This window comes from Nematostella vectensis, chromosome 5, assembly GCF_932526225.1.
Source record: "Nematostella vectensis chromosome 5, jaNemVect1.1, whole genome shotgun sequence".
Classification (NCBI taxonomy): domain Eukaryota; kingdom Metazoa; phylum Cnidaria; class Anthozoa; order Actiniaria; family Edwardsiidae; genus Nematostella; species Nematostella vectensis.
The window spans coordinates 7-16,397 of NC_064038.1; the positions used below are offsets into that span (position 1 = coordinate 7).

Below are 16,391 nucleotides of genomic sequence, written 5' to 3' on the forward strand. Positions count from 1 at the left end.
AACCAATAGCTTCGCTGAGAAAAAAAACCCATCCTTTCACAATAAAGAGAGGGGAAAATCAGAAAAATTCAGTAACGTGTGCCGGAGGATTTCATAATAGCTGAATGTGCTGCAGAGCCTTTCATATTAAATCAAGGTGATTGGACAATATGAGACGCATCGGGCTAAAAGTGAGAGTATACCCGTAGAAATTGGCGCGCCTTTGCAGCTGGAGTGAGGTAATTTGGCGACGGTGGATTTGTGGACTTGCTAGACTTCTGCACTCGGAGGGGTTCAAACGCTTCATTTGTCGTTTCTTTAGTGAGTCACTACAGTTAATTGCGTTTTTCCCCATAATTCCCTAACCACTTTAAAATTCTCTTGTGCTCTAAATGTTTTGATCCACGATGAAACCTTTCAGTATCGTTCCTTTTTTTTCTACTTTTTTTCGTTTCTGTTCTTTCAAAGAAGGAAAAGCTTATGCAAAGTCTCAGATAAAAGCTTCCTTGGTCATTTTATGCTGATGGTTAATTCATTTGCGGTCTGTCTCCTTTAGATTTTTATTCTGATTCTTCTGAGAGATGTTTGCTTTCAACACATTTTTTTATTTTGGCAAATGTTGCAAGGTCTATTATTTTTATTGCAATAATAGAAAGGGACGGGGGATTTTATTTTTTCGATAAAGGGCTTTATGATCTGTTTTTAGATGGGGAAAAAAGGGGGACATATTGGAATAAGGAGGTTCGCGAACATGTAGTTTTGTTAATCAGTGCTGAAGGATTTCTAGCCGAATTGTTTGTCCCGTGAAAATTGTTTAAAATTCTCAAAATAGTAAGAAGTAGTAGGATTTTGGCGCAGCTGGCACAAGTTTTTCATCATCCCAAATTTCATTCCAAAATGGCGCAAAAGTCTCCGCCAAGCCTCGCGACCTGCACATGTGCGAGTTTGCCCAAGACTCCTTGCACACACGAACACGACCACACCCACCTGTCAATCACTTTGTCACGTGATGGCCACGCCCACCTGTCAATCACTTTGTCACGTGACGGACACGCCCACCTGTCAATCACTTTGTCAAAAAACCTGTCAATCACTTTGTCACGTGATGGCCACGCCCACTTGTCAATCACTTTGTCACGTGACGGCCACGCCCACCTGTCAATCACTTTGTAAAAACCTGTCAATCACTTTGTCACGTGACGGCCACGCCCACCTGTCAATCATTTTGACAAGAACCTGTCAATCACTTTGTCACGTGACGGCCACGCCCACCTGTCAATCACTTTGTCACGTGACGGCCACGCCCATTTGATCGTCGAAAATGGCGTGATGAGTTCGGTCGGTTAGGTGGAGGGGTGTGGGCCGGGGTTTACACTTCCGAGCTAATTTGACCAGAGAGAGATGTCCCTCCCAGAGGTCCTCATACCAGCCCTAGGTTACCATGGAGATGAAAATGATTCTTGTGAGAGACTCTCTGGGGGAACACCCCCCCTCACGTGACTGTGGGGGTGAGAAATAAGAGATTGAGTTTTTGACGGTGTCCCTGTGGGAGGCCCCAGCTAGGAGTATGAAAAGTGAGGGTGAATTTTTTTCATACCACGCCACGTCTCAGGTCCTAGACTACCATGGAGATGAGAATGACTCCTGTGGTGGGTTGATGGAACTCCTGCGGAGGAGGTTGTGAAGGATGGGGGTGAGTCCTCTTTACACCACTGAGAAGCGTCTCAATGTTCTACCAACACAGACTGGTGAAGACGTGTCGGAGTTGTCCCACCAGACCCCCAATGGGATTCTGGAATCTTGGTTTAAAGACATAACTGGTTTGATAGAAATGGAAAACCTGAAGGTGAAAGATCTGAAAGCCCTCGCCAAGGAGCGAGGTATCCCAAGATATTACTGGATGCGGAGAGACGAGCTCGTCGGGGCGCTGACCAGCACGTCACCACCACCACCACCCCGACGGGTCCCTCTACCCAAACTTATCAAAGGGCTACCACGTCCGCCTGATATTATCCCATCCAACGCGTCGGAGAGTATTCTCGACGGTCCGATACCTGAGATTGATGTCCCCATTCTCAAACCCTCCAAACCCACACGGAGTTCCCACGTCCAATCACTTAAGCATTTTGCAAACAGGGAAGTCAACTCGATCAAGAGCGAGTTAGATGAGTTTGCGGATTGGATACTATCTTATGTCCCTGAGCCCATCAAAAAGACCGCCAAAGAGGCTGTAGATAAACGGGTCAAACGTCTGAAGGAGAGGATTAAGCGTTTACACGGGGAAGCGGAAGATCGCTTCACACCCAAGGAGCAAAAGACGGCGTTGAAGGGATATCTTAAGACTTATGGGATAGCCGGACAGGAGGGTTACGGTCCCAAGGAGTTTATCACCAAGATCAGACCAAAGGTTATCAAACTCGTCAATGACCGAAAGAAGCCCATCAAGGTCAAGTTTGTCTTTACCTGCAGGTATATAAAAGAAGATCTGGCTACAGGTCAGATTGAGGAGGAGCTGGGATATCATCATACAGAAAAGCCTGAGATCGTGACGGAGTCGACTGATTTCTCTGATTTGTTTAATGTAATGACGAATCCTTTGATCGGATTAGTCGAAAAGTTCCAGAAGCAAGGCTCTGGGTGGCAGTTTGATCGGGTGGAGTACTTTGATATTAACATTGATCCCTTTGATCCTCTCTCCGGGAGCTCGTATGTTGAACTACCAAAGGAGTTAGCGGTAAAGAAGGCGATCATCAATGTGAGGAATGAGAATGATCACAAGTGTTTCAAGTGGGCGGTAACCTCCGCCGTGTACCCCAAGAGGGATAACCCTCAAAGACTCAGTAGAAAGATGATGGAGAACTCTGAGAGATTCGACTGGTCGGGGATAGAGTTCCCCGTCTCGTTGAGACAGATCGACAAGTTTGAGAGACAGAACCCACATACAGTCAATGTGTTTACGTATGAGGAGAAGAAAATATGTCCATTGAGGATCAGTGGGAAGGATCCATTCAATGCAATCAATCTACTTCTCATCTCAAACGGCGAGACGAGTCATTACTGCTGGATAAAGGACGTGATGTCGTTAGTGTCTAGTCAAATTGATAAGTATCACCATACCCGATTCCTATGTTTTAGGTGTCTAAACTCGTTTCGGTGTAAAAAGGCGTTGGAGAAACATTACGAGTACTGCTCAAAGAACGAGTCGGTCAGGATAGAGATGCCGATGGATAAAGACGGTAAGCCCCTTTACACTAGATTCGTGAACTTTAACAGAAAGATGCGGGTCCCCTTTGTTGTCTACGCAGACTTTGAGAGCTTCACAGAGAATATAGACACTTGCTCCCCAGATGAGAGCAGGAGTTTCACTAAACAATATCAGAAACACAAACCGTCAGGCTTCTGCTATCTCATCAAATGCAGCATTGATGACGGTGTGTTTTCACCCAAGCTGGTTCAGAGGACGGTCCAAGGGTCTGCCGAGGATGTCGCGCAGCTGTTTGTGGAGTCTCTCGAGTCAGACATCAAGGAGATTTACAATAAGTTCAAGTTCCCCAAGGAGGTGGAGATGACGCGGGAGGATGAGATGAACTATGACAATGCCACTCACTGCCACATCTGTGGGGGTGAGTTAGGAGAGGACAAGGTTTTGGACCATTGCCACCTCACCGGAAAGTACAGAGGTGCTGCTCACAACGCATGCAACCTTCGATTTAGAGCTCCAAAGTTCTTTCCTGTTCTATTTCACAACCTGTCTGGATACGATTCACACTTGTTTGTCAAGAATCTTGGTACGTCGGAGGGTAAAATAAACTGCATACCTAATAACGAGGAGAAGTATATCTCTTTCACAAAACAGGTTGTGGTCGACAGGTTTACGAACAAAGAGGGCAAACAGGTTGACGTTAAGCGTGATATCAGGTTTATCGACAGTTTCAAGTTCATGTCCGCTAGCCTCGACAGTCTAGTGAAGAATTTACCGAGAGAGTCTTTCAAGAACCTCATGATTCACTACAAGGGGGAACAGTTACAGCTGTTGTTGAGGAAGGGCGTCTTCCCATACGACTGGTTCTGTAACTTTGATCAACTAGACGCTATCCAACTTCCGCCTAAAGAAGCGTTTTACTCGACTCTCAACGATACGGACATATCGGAGGAAGATTACCAACACGCGCAAAAAGTGTGGGAAACCTTCAAGATGAGCACCATGAGGGATTACCACGATCTCTATCTTGAGTCGGACGTGCTCCTGTTGGCAGACGTTTTCGAGAACTTTAGAGATGTCTGTCTCGAGAACTATGGCCTGGACCCAGCCTGGTACTACACAGCACCCGGACTGGCTTGGGATGCAGCCCTAAAGATCACAAGGGTAGAGTTGGAGTTGCTGACCGATTGCGATATGTTACTCATGTTTGAGGAGGGTATTCGCGGAGGTGTCTCCATGATATCCACCAGACATAGTAAGGCAAACAACCCCTACATGAGAGAGTACGATCCCAACCTACCGACAAAGTACATTACCTACCTGGATGCAAACAACTTGTACGGCTGGGCGATGAGTAAACCTCTGCCCACTCACGGGTTCAGATGGATGACGGACCAAGAGCTGAAGGAGTGGGGACGTCACCCATGCGTCGTGGAGGTTGACATGGCGTATCCACGTCACCTTCATGATTCACATGATGACTACCCGTTAGCTCCAGAGAGCATCAAGATTAACAAGGTAGGCAAGTTGATCCCAAACCTCAACGACAAAACAAAGTACGTCGTCCATCATGAGACTCTGAAACTTTATGAAAGTCTTGGGTTAAAAGTCACGAAGGTTCATAGGGGTATCACCTTTGAGGAGTCTGGATGGTTGAAGACCTACATTGACCTAAACACGAGCCTCAGAGCAAAAGCGACAAACGATTTCGAGAAAGATTTTTTCAAGTTAATGAACAACTCTGTTTTCGGGAAAACCATGGAGAACATTAGAAACAGGGTGGACATCCGGCTGATCACAAACGAGAAACAGGCTAGGAAACTAATATCAAAGCCTAATTACAAGCATCGTACCATCTTTTGTGAAAACCTTGCGGCTATCCACATGAGGAAGACGAGACTGGTTTTCAACAAGCCCGTCTACTTGGGTATGTGTATCCTGGATCTGAGTAAGAATCTCATGTATGATTTTCACTACGGTTACGTTAAACCAAAGTATGGTGACAAGGCAAAGTTGCTGTTTACAGACACGGATAGTCTGATGTACGAGATAGAGACGGAGGATTTTTACAAGGACATTAGCGGTGATGTGAGATCCATGTTTGACACAAGCAACTATCCAAGGAATCACCCGTCTGGCATCGAGTCAGGGTTGAACAAGAAGATCATTGGCATGTTCAAGGATGAGACTGGAGGTCTACAAATCACAGAGTTCGTCGGGCTGAGAGCTAAACTCTACTCGTACAGGATGGACGGTGGTGGAGAAGCGAAGAAATGCAAGGGTGTCAAGAGGGCAGTCGTCAAGAAGAGCATCGGTTTCGATGACTACAAGGATTGCTTGTTTGGTAAGGAGCCTCAGATGAGGATGATGAATGTCATCAGGAGTCATGGACACAATGTCTACACCGAGACGGTGAACAAGAGGGCGCTATCTCACGAGGACGACAAGAGAATCATCTGTGACGATGGTATTCACACCCACGCTCACGGTTATCTCGGGAGTGTCTGAGACAACCAACAGAGTGTGCTGACGAGAAAGTACGAGTCTACTTAAATCCTACGAAGCATACTTTTAAAACACTTTAGTGTTATGCTCCTACCATCTCGGATGACAGTACTTGCTAGCAGTCTCCTCACAGTTGCTAAGCAATTCATGCTAACACCGTCACAGGAGATCTTAAAATCCTGCGGAGGACCCTCAACCATGATTGTGAAGGGTGGAGACTGCTCCTCTCCACACAGTGTGAAAATAATGAGCTTTTTCACACCACATCGCTGAGGAGGCCTAAAGGTGTTGCGGCTACAACAAAGATGGGAGACGCTCTGAGGAAGGTGGTGATCAAGAGACGTCTGTTCCTTGACCCCAAATACTTGGACAGTGAAATAATGAACCACGTCAGGGATGAGATCGTCAGTACGGTGGTGGGGGAGTGCACGAGGGAGCTCGGGTGGGTCCTCTCGGTGGGACGCTTGACGGAGGTTGTCAATGTTCGTGACACCATCTTTAGAGTGAGTTTTGAGGTGGAGACGTTGAGGCCGCGGGTTGGGGGTGAGCTTGTTGGGGAGGTGCGGATGGTCTGGGCCGGCGGTGTCCTCTTGGAGGTTTCAGATATACAAAAGGTTGTGATCCCGTCTACCTCTCTCGACGGGTACGTCTTTGAGGCGTGCTCCAACTGCTACGTGAGGGAGGGTGAGAGGATTAAGGAGGGCGACACTGTTCTCGTCACAGTAACAACGGTCAGGTATGGTGAGAGAGGTTTCAGCTGCTTGGGTGTCATCTCTGAGAGGGCACCTAACACAAAGTGTCAAAAGGATTTGAAGAAAGTGTTCTAGAGACGCGGCAGGTTCAGCAGGATGGAGCGGTTCGGGGTAGACGTCGACGGTGTGATGGCATACGCGGCACGGGTGGGTCTTGTAGAAGTTGTCGAAAAGTATGCAGAGTATGATGCGGTAGACCTCGACTGGGCTATGGTCCAAGCGGTGGTGGGAGGTCACGTTGAGATTGTTGAGATGTGTGAAGAGTGGGGTGCTACAGACTTTGAAGAGACCATGGAGGCTGCGGCGCGGGAGGGGCATGAAGAGGTTGTTGAACTGTGTGTAGAGTTTGGTGCGAGAGACCTTAGGAGAGCCTTGGTGGCTGCAGCGCGTGGTGGTCACGTTGACGTTCTACATCTTCTCCAGGAGTGTGGTCTGAGAGACTTTGGTGATGCCTCAGCAGCTGCAGTGATGGTGGGTAATGATCTCGTGGCTGATGTGTGTGAGGAGCTAGGTGAGAACCTTTACGACGACATTGACGATGCCACGACGCTGGCGGTCACCCTGGGAGACGTTGAGACTGTCAAGAGATGCAGGGAGGCGGGGGTTGAATCGTATGAGAGAGCCCTGCGCGGAGTAGCCACCGGCTGTCACACGGGGGTTGTCAAGATGCTGCTGGGTTGGGGAGCAAAGAGTTTTGGGCGGACTATGAGATTCATGGCGTGTCACCTCCCCAGGAGACTCAAAGGTTTGTACCCAGCTTACGGTTGGGGTGAGGTGCATGAGGAGCTTTTCAGACACCACCACAAGCGAAAGTTCTTCAAGGTTTTGGAGGAGGAGCTCATGCCAATCACCTGAAATCCAGATAGGTTTTGGGATTGGTGTTTGGATGAGGAGGAGAAGAGCCGGTTGGCGGAGAGTCTCGTATTGGCAGATCAACACTCCATCGATGGGGTTCTGGAATCTTGGTCTAAAGACATGATTGGTTTAGAGAAATGAGGGAACAAACAGCAGATCGGTCAGAGTACCTTACCGTGGGTGATCTGATGACACTCCCCGTGAAACGAGACTGCCGGGGTAACCTGATATGTCATCATAATAAAAGAAAGACGCGATGCAGAGAGTGCGGCGGCGGTAGTGTCTGTGAGCATGGACGGACAAGATACGTTTGCAAAGACTGTAAAGGGGGAGGGATATGTGAGCACGGCAAGCACAAGTCTATTTGCAGGCTGTGTGGGGGATCTCGGATATGTGAGCACAACAGACAGAGACAATTCTGTAAACCATGTGGAGGGTCTCAAATATGCGGGCACGGCGAACGAAAGGGTCGTTGCAAGATGTGCATCGTGAATTGACGTTGACCCACCCAGTTTTGTAACACGTCCTACGTCACAAAACATCGACTTGCCTGACGTTACTCTCAAGAACCTCCCTAGTTATGTCAAAGAGCCTACTCAGTTGTGCTCAAGAGCTTGCTCAGGTGTGTTCAAGAGCTTGCTTAGTTGTACTCAAGAGCTTGCTCAGTTGTGTTCAGTTGTGCTCAAGAGTTTGCTCAGGTGTGCTCAAGAGCTTGCTCAGGTGTACTCAATATCTATCTTGGTTATGCTCGAGATCCTACTTATTTCTCCCCGATACTTCTTTGATTTTAGTGCACTCTCCTCCAAGATAACACTAAAGTGTTTTAAAAGTATGCTTCGTAGGATTTAAGTAGACTCGTACTTTCTCGTCAGCACACTCTGTTGGTTGTCTCAGACACTCCCGAGATAACCGTGAGCGTGGGTGTGAATACCATCGTCACAGATGATTCTCTTGTCGTCCTCGTGAGATAGCGCCCTCTTGTTCACCGTCTCGGTGTAGACATTGTGTCCATGACTCCTGATGACATTCATCATCCTCATCTGAGGCTCCTTACCAAACAAGCAATCCTTGTAGTCATCGAAACCGATGCTCTTCTTGACGACTGCCCTCTTGACACCCTTGCATTTCTTCGCTTCTCCACCACCGTCCATCCTGTACGAGTAGAGTTTAGCTCTCAGCCCGACGAACTCTGTGATTTGTAGACCTCCAGTCTCATCCTTGAACATGCCAATGATCTTCTTGTTCAACCCTGACTCGATGCCAGACGGGTGATTCCTTGGATAGTTGCTTGTGTCAAACATGGATCTCACATCACCGCTAATGTCCTTGTAAAAATCCTCCGTCTCTATCTCGTACATCAGACTATCCGTGTCTGTAAACAGCAACTTTGCCTTGTCACCATACTTTGGTTTAACGTAACCGTAGTGAAAATCATACATGAGATTCTTACTCAGATCCAGGATACACATACCCAAGTAGACGGGCTTGTTGAAAACCAGTCTCGTCTTCCTCATGTGGATAGCCGCAAGGTTTTCACAAAAGATGGTACGATGCTTGTAATTAGGCTTTGATATTAGTTTCCTAGCCTGTTTCTCGTTTGTGATCAGCCGGATGTCCACCCTGTTTCTAATGTTCTCCATGGTTTTCCCGAAAACAGAGTTGTTCATTAACTTGAAAAAATCTTTCTCGAAATCGTTTGTCGCTTTTGCTCTGAGGCTCGTGTTTAGGTCAATGTAGGTCTTCAACCATCCAGACTCCTCAAAGGTGATACCCCTATGAACCTTCGTGACTTTTAACCCAAGACTTTCATAAAGTTTCAGAGTCTCATGATGGACGACGTACTTTGTTTTGTCGTTGAGGTTTGGGATCAACTTGCCTACCTTGTTAATCTTGATGCTCTCTGGAGCTAACGGGTAGTCATCATGTGAATCATGAAGGTGACGTGGATACGCCATGTCAACCTCCACGACGCATGGGTGACGTCCCCACTCCTTCAGCTCTTGGTCCGTCATCCATCTGAACCCGTGAGTGGGCAGAGGTTTACTCATCGCCCAGCCGTACAAGTTGTTTGCATCCAGGTAGGTAATGTACTTTGTCGGTAGGTTGGGATCGTACTCTCTCATGTAGGGGTTGTTTGCCTTACTATGTCTGGTGGATATCATGGAGACACCTCCGCGAATACCCTCCTCAAACATGAGTAACATATCGCAATCGGTCAGCAACTCCAACTCTACCCTTGTGATCTTTAGGGCTGCATCCCAAGCCAGTCCGGGTGCTGTGTAGTACCAGGCTGGGTCCAGGCCATAGTTCTCGAGACAGACATCTCTAAAGTTCTCGAAAACGTCTGCCAACAGGAGCACGTCCGACTCAAGATAGAGATCGTGGTAATCCCTCATGGTGCTCATCTTGAAGGTTTCCCACACTTTTTGCGCGTGTTGGTAATCTTCCTCCGATATGTCCGTATCGTTGAGAGTCGAGTAAAACGCTTCTTTAGGCGGAAGTTGGATAGCGTCTAGTTGATCAAAGTTACAGAACCAGTCGTATGGGAAGACGCCCTTCCTCAACAACAGCTGTAACTGTTCCCCCTTGTAGTGAATCATGAGGTTCTTGAAAGACTCTCTCGGTAAATTCTTCACTAGACTGTCGAGGCTAGCGGACATGAACTTGAAACTGTCGATAAACCTGATATCACGCTTAACGTCAACCTGTTTGCCCTCTTTGTTCGTAAACCTGTCGACCACAACCTGTTTTGTGAAAGAGATATACTTCTCCTCGTTATTAGGTATGCAGTTTATTTTACCCTCCGACGTACCAAGATTCTTGACAAACAAGTGTGAATCGTATCCAGACAGGTTGTGAAATAGAACAGGAAAGAACTTTGGAGCTCTAAATCGAAGGTTGCATGCGTTGTGAGCAGCACCTCTGTACTTTCCGGTGAGGTGGCAATGGTCCAAAACCTTGTCCTCTCCTAACTCACCCCCACAGATGTGGCAGTGAGTGGCATTGTCATAGTTCATCTCATCCTCCCGCGTCATCTCCACCTCCTTGGGGAACTTGAACTTATTGTAAATCTCCTTGATGTCTGACTCGAGAGACTCCACAAACAGCTGCGCGACATCCTCGGCAGACCCTTGGACCGTCCTCTGAACCAGCTTGGGTGAAAACACACCGTCATCAATGCTGCATTTGATGAGATAGCAGAAGCCTGACGGTTTGTGTTTCTGATATTGTTTAGTGAAACTCCTGCTCTCATCTGGGGAGCAAGTGTCTATATTCTCTGTGAAGCTCTCAAAGTCTGCGTAGACAACAAAGGGGACCCGCATCTTTCTGTTAAAGTTCACGAATCTAGTGTAAAGGGGCTTACCGTCTTTATCCATCGGCATCTCTATCCTGACCGACTCGTTCTTTGAGCAGTACTCGTAATGTTTCTCCAACGCCTTTTTACACCGAAACGAGTTTAGACACCTAAAACATAGGAATCGGGTATGGTGATACTTATCAATTTGACTAGACACTAACGACATCACGTCCTTTATCCAGCAGTAATGACTCGTCTCGCCGTTTGAGATGAGAAGTAGATTGATTGCATTGAATGGATCCTTCCCACTGATCCTCAATGGACATATTTTCTTCTCCTCATACGTAAACACATTGACTGTATGTGGGTTCTGTCTCTCAAACTTGTCGATCTGTCTCAACGAGACGGGGAACTCTATCCCCGACCAGTCGAATCTCTCAGAGTTCTCCATCATCTTTCTACTGAGTCTTTGAGGGTTATCCCTCTTGGGGTACACGGCGGAGGTTACCGCCCACTTGAAACACTTGTGATCATTCTCATTCCTCACATTGATGATCGCCTTCTTTACCGCTAACTCCTTTGGTAGTTCAACATACGAGCTCCCGGAGAGAGGATCAAAGGGATCAATGTTAATATCAAAGTACTCCACCCGATCAAACTGCCACCCAGAGCCTTGCTTCTGGAACTTTTCGACTAATCCGATCAAAGGATTCGTCATTACATTAAACAAATCAGAGAAATCAGTCGACTCCGTCACGATCTCAGGCTTTTCTGTATGATGATATCCCAGCTCCTCCTCAATCTGACCTGTAGCCAGATCTTCTTTTATATACCTGCAGGTAAAGACAAACTTGACCTTGATGGGCTTCTTTCGGTCATTGACGAGTTTGATAACCTTTGGTCTGATCTTGGTGATAAACTCCTTGGGACCGTAACCCTCCTGTCCGGCTATCCCATAAGTCTTAAGATATCCCTTCAACGCCGTCTTTTGCTCCTTGGGTGTGAAGCGATCTTCCGCTTCCCCGTGTAAACGCTTAATCCTCTCCTTCAGACGTTTGACCCGTTTATCTACAGCCTCTTTGGCGGTCTTTTTGATGGGCTCAGGGACATAAGATAGTATCCAATCCGCAAACTCATCTAACTCGCTCTTGATCGAGTTGACTTCCCTGTTTGCAAAATGCTTAAGTGATTGGACGTGGGAACTCCGTGTGGGTTTGGAGGGTTTGAGAATGGGGACATCAATCTCAGGTATCGGACCGTCGAGAATACTCTCCGACGCGTTGGATGGGATAATATCAGGCGGACGTGGTAGCCCTTTGATAAGTTTGGGTAGAGGGACCCGTCGGGGTGGTGGTGGTGGTGACGTGCTGGTCAGCGCCCCGACGAGCTCGTCTCTCCGCATCCAGTAATATCTTGGGATACCTCGCTCCTTGGCGAGGGCTTTCAGATCTTTCACCTTCAGGTTTTCCATTTCTATCAAACCAGTTATGTCTTTAAACCAAGATTCCAGAATCCCATTGGGGGTCTGGTGGGACAACTCCGACACGTCTTCACCAGTCTGTGTTGGTAGAACATTGAGACGCTTCTCAGTGGTGTAAAGAGGACTCACCCCCATCCTTCACAACCTCCTCCGCAGGAGTTCCATCAACCCACCACAGGAGTCATTCTCATCTCCATGGTAGTCTAGGACCTGAGACGTGGCGTGGTATGAAAAAAATTCACCCTCACTTTTCATACTCCTAGCTGGGGCCTCCCACAGGGACACCGTCAAAAACTCAATCTCTTATTTCTCACCCCCACAGTCACGTGAGGGGGGGTGTTCCCCCAGAGAGTCTCTCACAAGAATCATTTTCATCTCCATGGTAACCTAGGGCTGGTATGAGGACCTCTGGGAGGGACATCTCTCTCTGGTCAAATTAGCTCGGAAGTGTAAACCCCGGCCCACACCCCTCCACCTAACCGACCGAACTCATCACGCCATTTTCGACGATCAAATGGGCGTGGCCGTCACGTGACAAAGTGATTGACAGGTGGGCGTGGCCGTCACGTGACAAAGTGATTGACAGGTTCTTGTCAAAATGATTGACAGGTGGGCGTGGCCGTCACGTGACAAAGTGATTGACAGGTTTTTACAAAGTGATTGACAGGTGGGCGTGGCCGTCACGTGACAAAGTGATTGACAAGTGGGCGTGGCCATCACGTGACAAAGTGATTGACAGGTTTTTTGACAAAGTGATTGACAGGTGGGCGTGTCCGTCACGTGACAAAGTGATTGACAGGTGGGCGTGGCCATCACGTGACAAAGTGATTGACAGGTGGGTGTGGTCGTGTTCGTGTGTGCAAGGAGTCTTGGGCAAACTCGCACATGTGCAGGTCGCGAGGCTTGGCGGAGACTTTTGCGCCATTTTGGAATGAAATTTGGGATGATGAAAAACTTGTGCCAGCTGCGCCAAAATCCTACTACTGAGCAAGCCTCAAAAAGCCCGGTCTGAATAGGGCTAACGATGTTCTTCAATTGAAGTGTACATAAAAATATAATACCGAATAAGTTATTTGGAGGAGAATTACACAACTGATCAATTGGAACAGTACTAAGGTTGTTATATGTGAACACAATTTTATTCTGCATCAGACTAAAAAAGCAATATTTTTTTCTGCTATCTCATTCTTGCCATCTCAGGCTGGACGTTATTATAAAAAAGGTTCTTTTAAAAAAGAGTATATAACTGTATAAACTTAGTTGGGATGTAAGTGTATTCGTTTGTGGTGTTTTTCTTTCTTAGTAGCTCAATGTTTTAGTATGTTAATGAGACAAGGCAGCCTCAGCGCGATGTCTGAGTTTGTGCAGTACTGCACCACTGACACTGATACAGAATGGAAGAGGGATGGAACTATTACCGACTCGATTTGTTAAGCAACCCGCTTAAAAACCAGTGAGAAATGATTTTTGAACTTCAATTTTAGTTTTCTGGCGATGATCGCGACACAGCAGCTGGTCAAATGTGGCATCCTTGGAATGCACACTAGTTATGTTTCACACGAACAAGTCACGAGATTGTGAGAAAGACAAGTCGGTTATAGGATATTTTATTTTTTAATTCATTCATTCATTTCTTCCTTTATTCATTAGCGCTTTATATACAAAGGGTATCTAAGTTTATAACATGCCAAATTTAGCCTTTACCCCTAGTTTCTTTTTACGCGGGCGTAAACAGTAGTCTCTCAAGTCTGTGCCATTAGACAGTTGCTAGAGTAGCTTATGTTGGCGTTTTCGGGATTCTAAAGAAAAACTTAGATTCATTAAAACTTAAAGGAAAATATCCTCACTATCCCAAACCCCCCATTGTCCGTAACCTAGGCGAGGAGCGGGTGTGCAACTAATGACTGCATGGGTGGGTGGCTACTTCCCACCTTAAGTCAGTTGCTTGAGTAGCTTCCGGTAAGCGCTGATGAAAATGCTTGCTGTATCGTTGATGCTTCGTTAAAGCCTACTGGCGATTGTCATCTGGATCAGGTAAAGATAGGGGAAATGTTCGGGTGATACCAAAGATACAAAGCTTTAAACTTTATCAAAAAATACAAACTTTAAAATATAGGCTGCGATAACTTTTGAAACTTACCCCTTTTTAAATATTGCTTTTGCGAAACTTTCATTAAACTTTCTTATCGAGTCATGAACATAGATTTCAACTCTACGTCTTTCCTAATTCCATTCTTATTTTTCGAAGATAAAATACCATAAACTCGTAAGAAACAATCCATGAAAATTATCAATTGGTTCATTTCAACAAAAGTATTGCTTTAACAAAGAAATGCGAAACTGATGTTTCCAAGACTATGAATGTGACAAACAAGCACTCTGTTATACCTGGTGCGTTTTGGAAAGTTCAATAACTTTAATAAGTATTGTTTTGTAACCTCGAAAAATAGATAAAAAAAACAGTCGGTATGCCTTTGGCCGAGGTGTTTTACAACAAATTGTTCTTAAAAAGACCATTTGTGATAAAAACCTAATAAAAATAAAAGTTCTAGTTAAGAAGAAAAAAGCTTTCCAATGGGTAAAACTGTGTAATATGAATAAAGAATGACCCTGCAGACTGGATGAAATATGCAAAATTGTATAGAAATTGTTTGGAAATCTTGTTATACTTTTGTGTAACATCTGTAAGCTCACACTTGGTTTCTACGAATGAATATTTAAAGTGAAAAATATTAGATAATGTGTTTCCAATTTTCAAGGGGGAGGGGCTTTGTACCATCCTGTCAAGAGTACATATTTCAAAGAGCATAAGCCAAAATAGCACAGAGAAAGTTAAACTTTTTTGGCCAATATTTGGATTTTCTACTAAAAGCCTTAACCAACTAAAGGAAATTATAGAACCCCCTCCTTTGTGTGACTAATAATATATGTCTACTGCAAGATTATCGAAAGAAAAAAACAGAAATATTACCCGTTTCTGCTCACAAAGACAATTTTTTCGAAGAATATCCGTCGCTTTTTGAATACGAACTGATTATGATAACTTATTTGGATTTTGGATGTTCTTGCAAAGGTTTCGAAAGATAGGATTTTACGTCATATTGTGTTGCTATGGCTATGGCAACACAATATATCATTTTGTTCCCTTTTGTCAGATAATGATTCTTTGAAAATTTGGTCATAATAGCTCCAATGGTTCAAAAGTTACGGATGGGGGGCCGAAAGTGCCCCCCCCCACCCACAGGTCAGAGCAAGCCTCAAAAAGCCCGGTCTGAATAGGGTTAACGATGTTCTTCAATTGAAGTGTACATAAAAATATAATACCGAATAAGTTATTTGGAGGAGAATTACACAACTGATCAATTGGAGCAGTACTAAGGTTGTTATTGTGAACACAATTTTATTCTGCATCAGACTAAAAAAGCAATATTTTTTCTGCTATCTCATCCTTGCCATCTCAGGCTGGACGTTATTATAAAATGGTTCTTTTAAAAAAGAGTATATAACTGTATAAACTTAGTTGGGATGTAAGTGTATCCGTTTGTGGTGTTTTTCTTTCTTAGTAGCTCAATGTTTTACTATGTTAATGAGACAAGGCAGCCTCAGCGCGATGTCTGAGTTTGTGCAGTACTGCAATACTGACACTGATAAAGAATGGAAGAGGGATGAAACTATTACCGACTCGATTTGTTAAGCAACCCGCTTAAAAAGCAGTGAGAAATGATTTTTGAACTTTAATTTTAGTTTTCTGGCGATGATCGCGACACAGCAGCTGGTCAAATGTGGCATCCTTAAAATGCACACTAGTTATGTTTCACACGAACAAGTCACGAGATTGTGAGAAAGACAAGTCGGTTATAGGATGTTTTATTTTTTAATTCATTCATTCATTTCTTCCTTTTTTCACTAGTGCTTTATATACAAAGGGTGTCTAAGTTTATAACATGCCAAATTTAGCCTGCCTTTACCCCTAGTTTCTTTTGCGCGGGCGTTAACAGCAGTCTCTCAAGTCTGTGCCATTAGACAGTTGCTAGAGTAGCTTATGTTGGCGTTTTCGGGATTCTAAGGAAAAACTTAGATTAATTAAAACTTAAAGGAAAACATCCTCACTATCCCAAACCCCCCATTGTCCGTAACCTAGGCAAGAAGCAGGTGTGAAACTAATGATTGCATGGGTGGGTGGCTACTTCCCACCTTAAGTCAGTTGCTTGAGTAGCTCCCGGTAAGCGCTGATGAAAATGCTTGCTGTATCTCTGATGCTTCGTTAAAGCCTACTGGCGATTGTCATCTGGATCAGGTAAAGATAGGGGAAATGTTCGG

At 45.5% G+C, this 16,391-nt stretch overlaps 3 protein-coding genes across 3 annotated transcripts; 2 read left to right on the forward strand and 1 right to left on the reverse strand.

Annotated features, from left to right (window-relative positions):
* Positions 1 to 1,666: 1,666 nt before the first annotated feature.
* Positions 1,667 to 5,689, forward strand: LOC125563005. The gene is made up of 2 exons (XM_048727528.1): positions 1,667 to 1,799; positions 1,968 to 5,689. Exons 1-2 carry the CDS (start codon positions 1,667 to 1,669, stop codon positions 5,687 to 5,689), a joined length of 3,855 nt encoding a protein of 1,284 aa, XP_048583485.1.
* An 845-nt stretch (positions 5,690 to 6,534) lies between these two features.
* Positions 6,535 to 7,293, forward strand: LOC125563095. Its single transcript, XM_048727889.1, has one exon. It carries the CDS (start codon positions 6,535 to 6,537, stop codon positions 7,291 to 7,293), a length of 759 nt encoding a protein of 252 aa, XP_048583846.1.
* An 890-nt stretch (positions 7,294 to 8,183) lies between these two features.
* On the reverse strand, positions 8,184 to 12,206 carry LOC5518201. Its single transcript, XM_048727890.1, has 2 exons — positions 12,074 to 12,206; positions 8,184 to 11,905 (listed from the first exon to the last, which is right to left on the reverse strand). The coding sequence occupies exons 1-2, from the start codon at positions 12,204 to 12,206 to the stop codon at positions 8,184 to 8,186; spliced, it is 3,855 nt and encodes a 1,284-aa protein (XP_048583847.1).
* Positions 12,207 to 16,391: the final 4,185 nt, after the last annotated feature.

Bases quoted from the DNA above. Each gene is read 5' to 3' on its own strand.
- LOC125563005 (XM_048727528.1), top strand. From the start codon at position 1,667: ATGGGGGTGAGTCCTCTTTACACCACTGAGAAGCGTCTCAATGTTCTA. The intron at 1,800-1,967 runs GTTTGATAGAAA...AACTTATCAAAG, and splicing joins TTGGTTTAAAGACATAACTG to GGCTACCACGTCCGCCTGAT.
- LOC5518201 (XM_048727890.1), bottom strand. From the start codon at position 12,206: ATGGGGGTGAGTCCTCTTTACACCACTGAGAAGCGTCTCAATGTTCTA. The intron at 11,906-12,073 runs GTTTGATAGAAA...AACTTATCAAAG, and splicing joins TTGGTTTAAAGACATAACTG to GGCTACCACGTCCGCCTGAT.
- LOC125563095 (XM_048727889.1), top strand. From the start codon at position 6,535: ATGGAGCGGTTCGGGGTAGACGTCGACGGTGTGATGGCATACGCGGCA.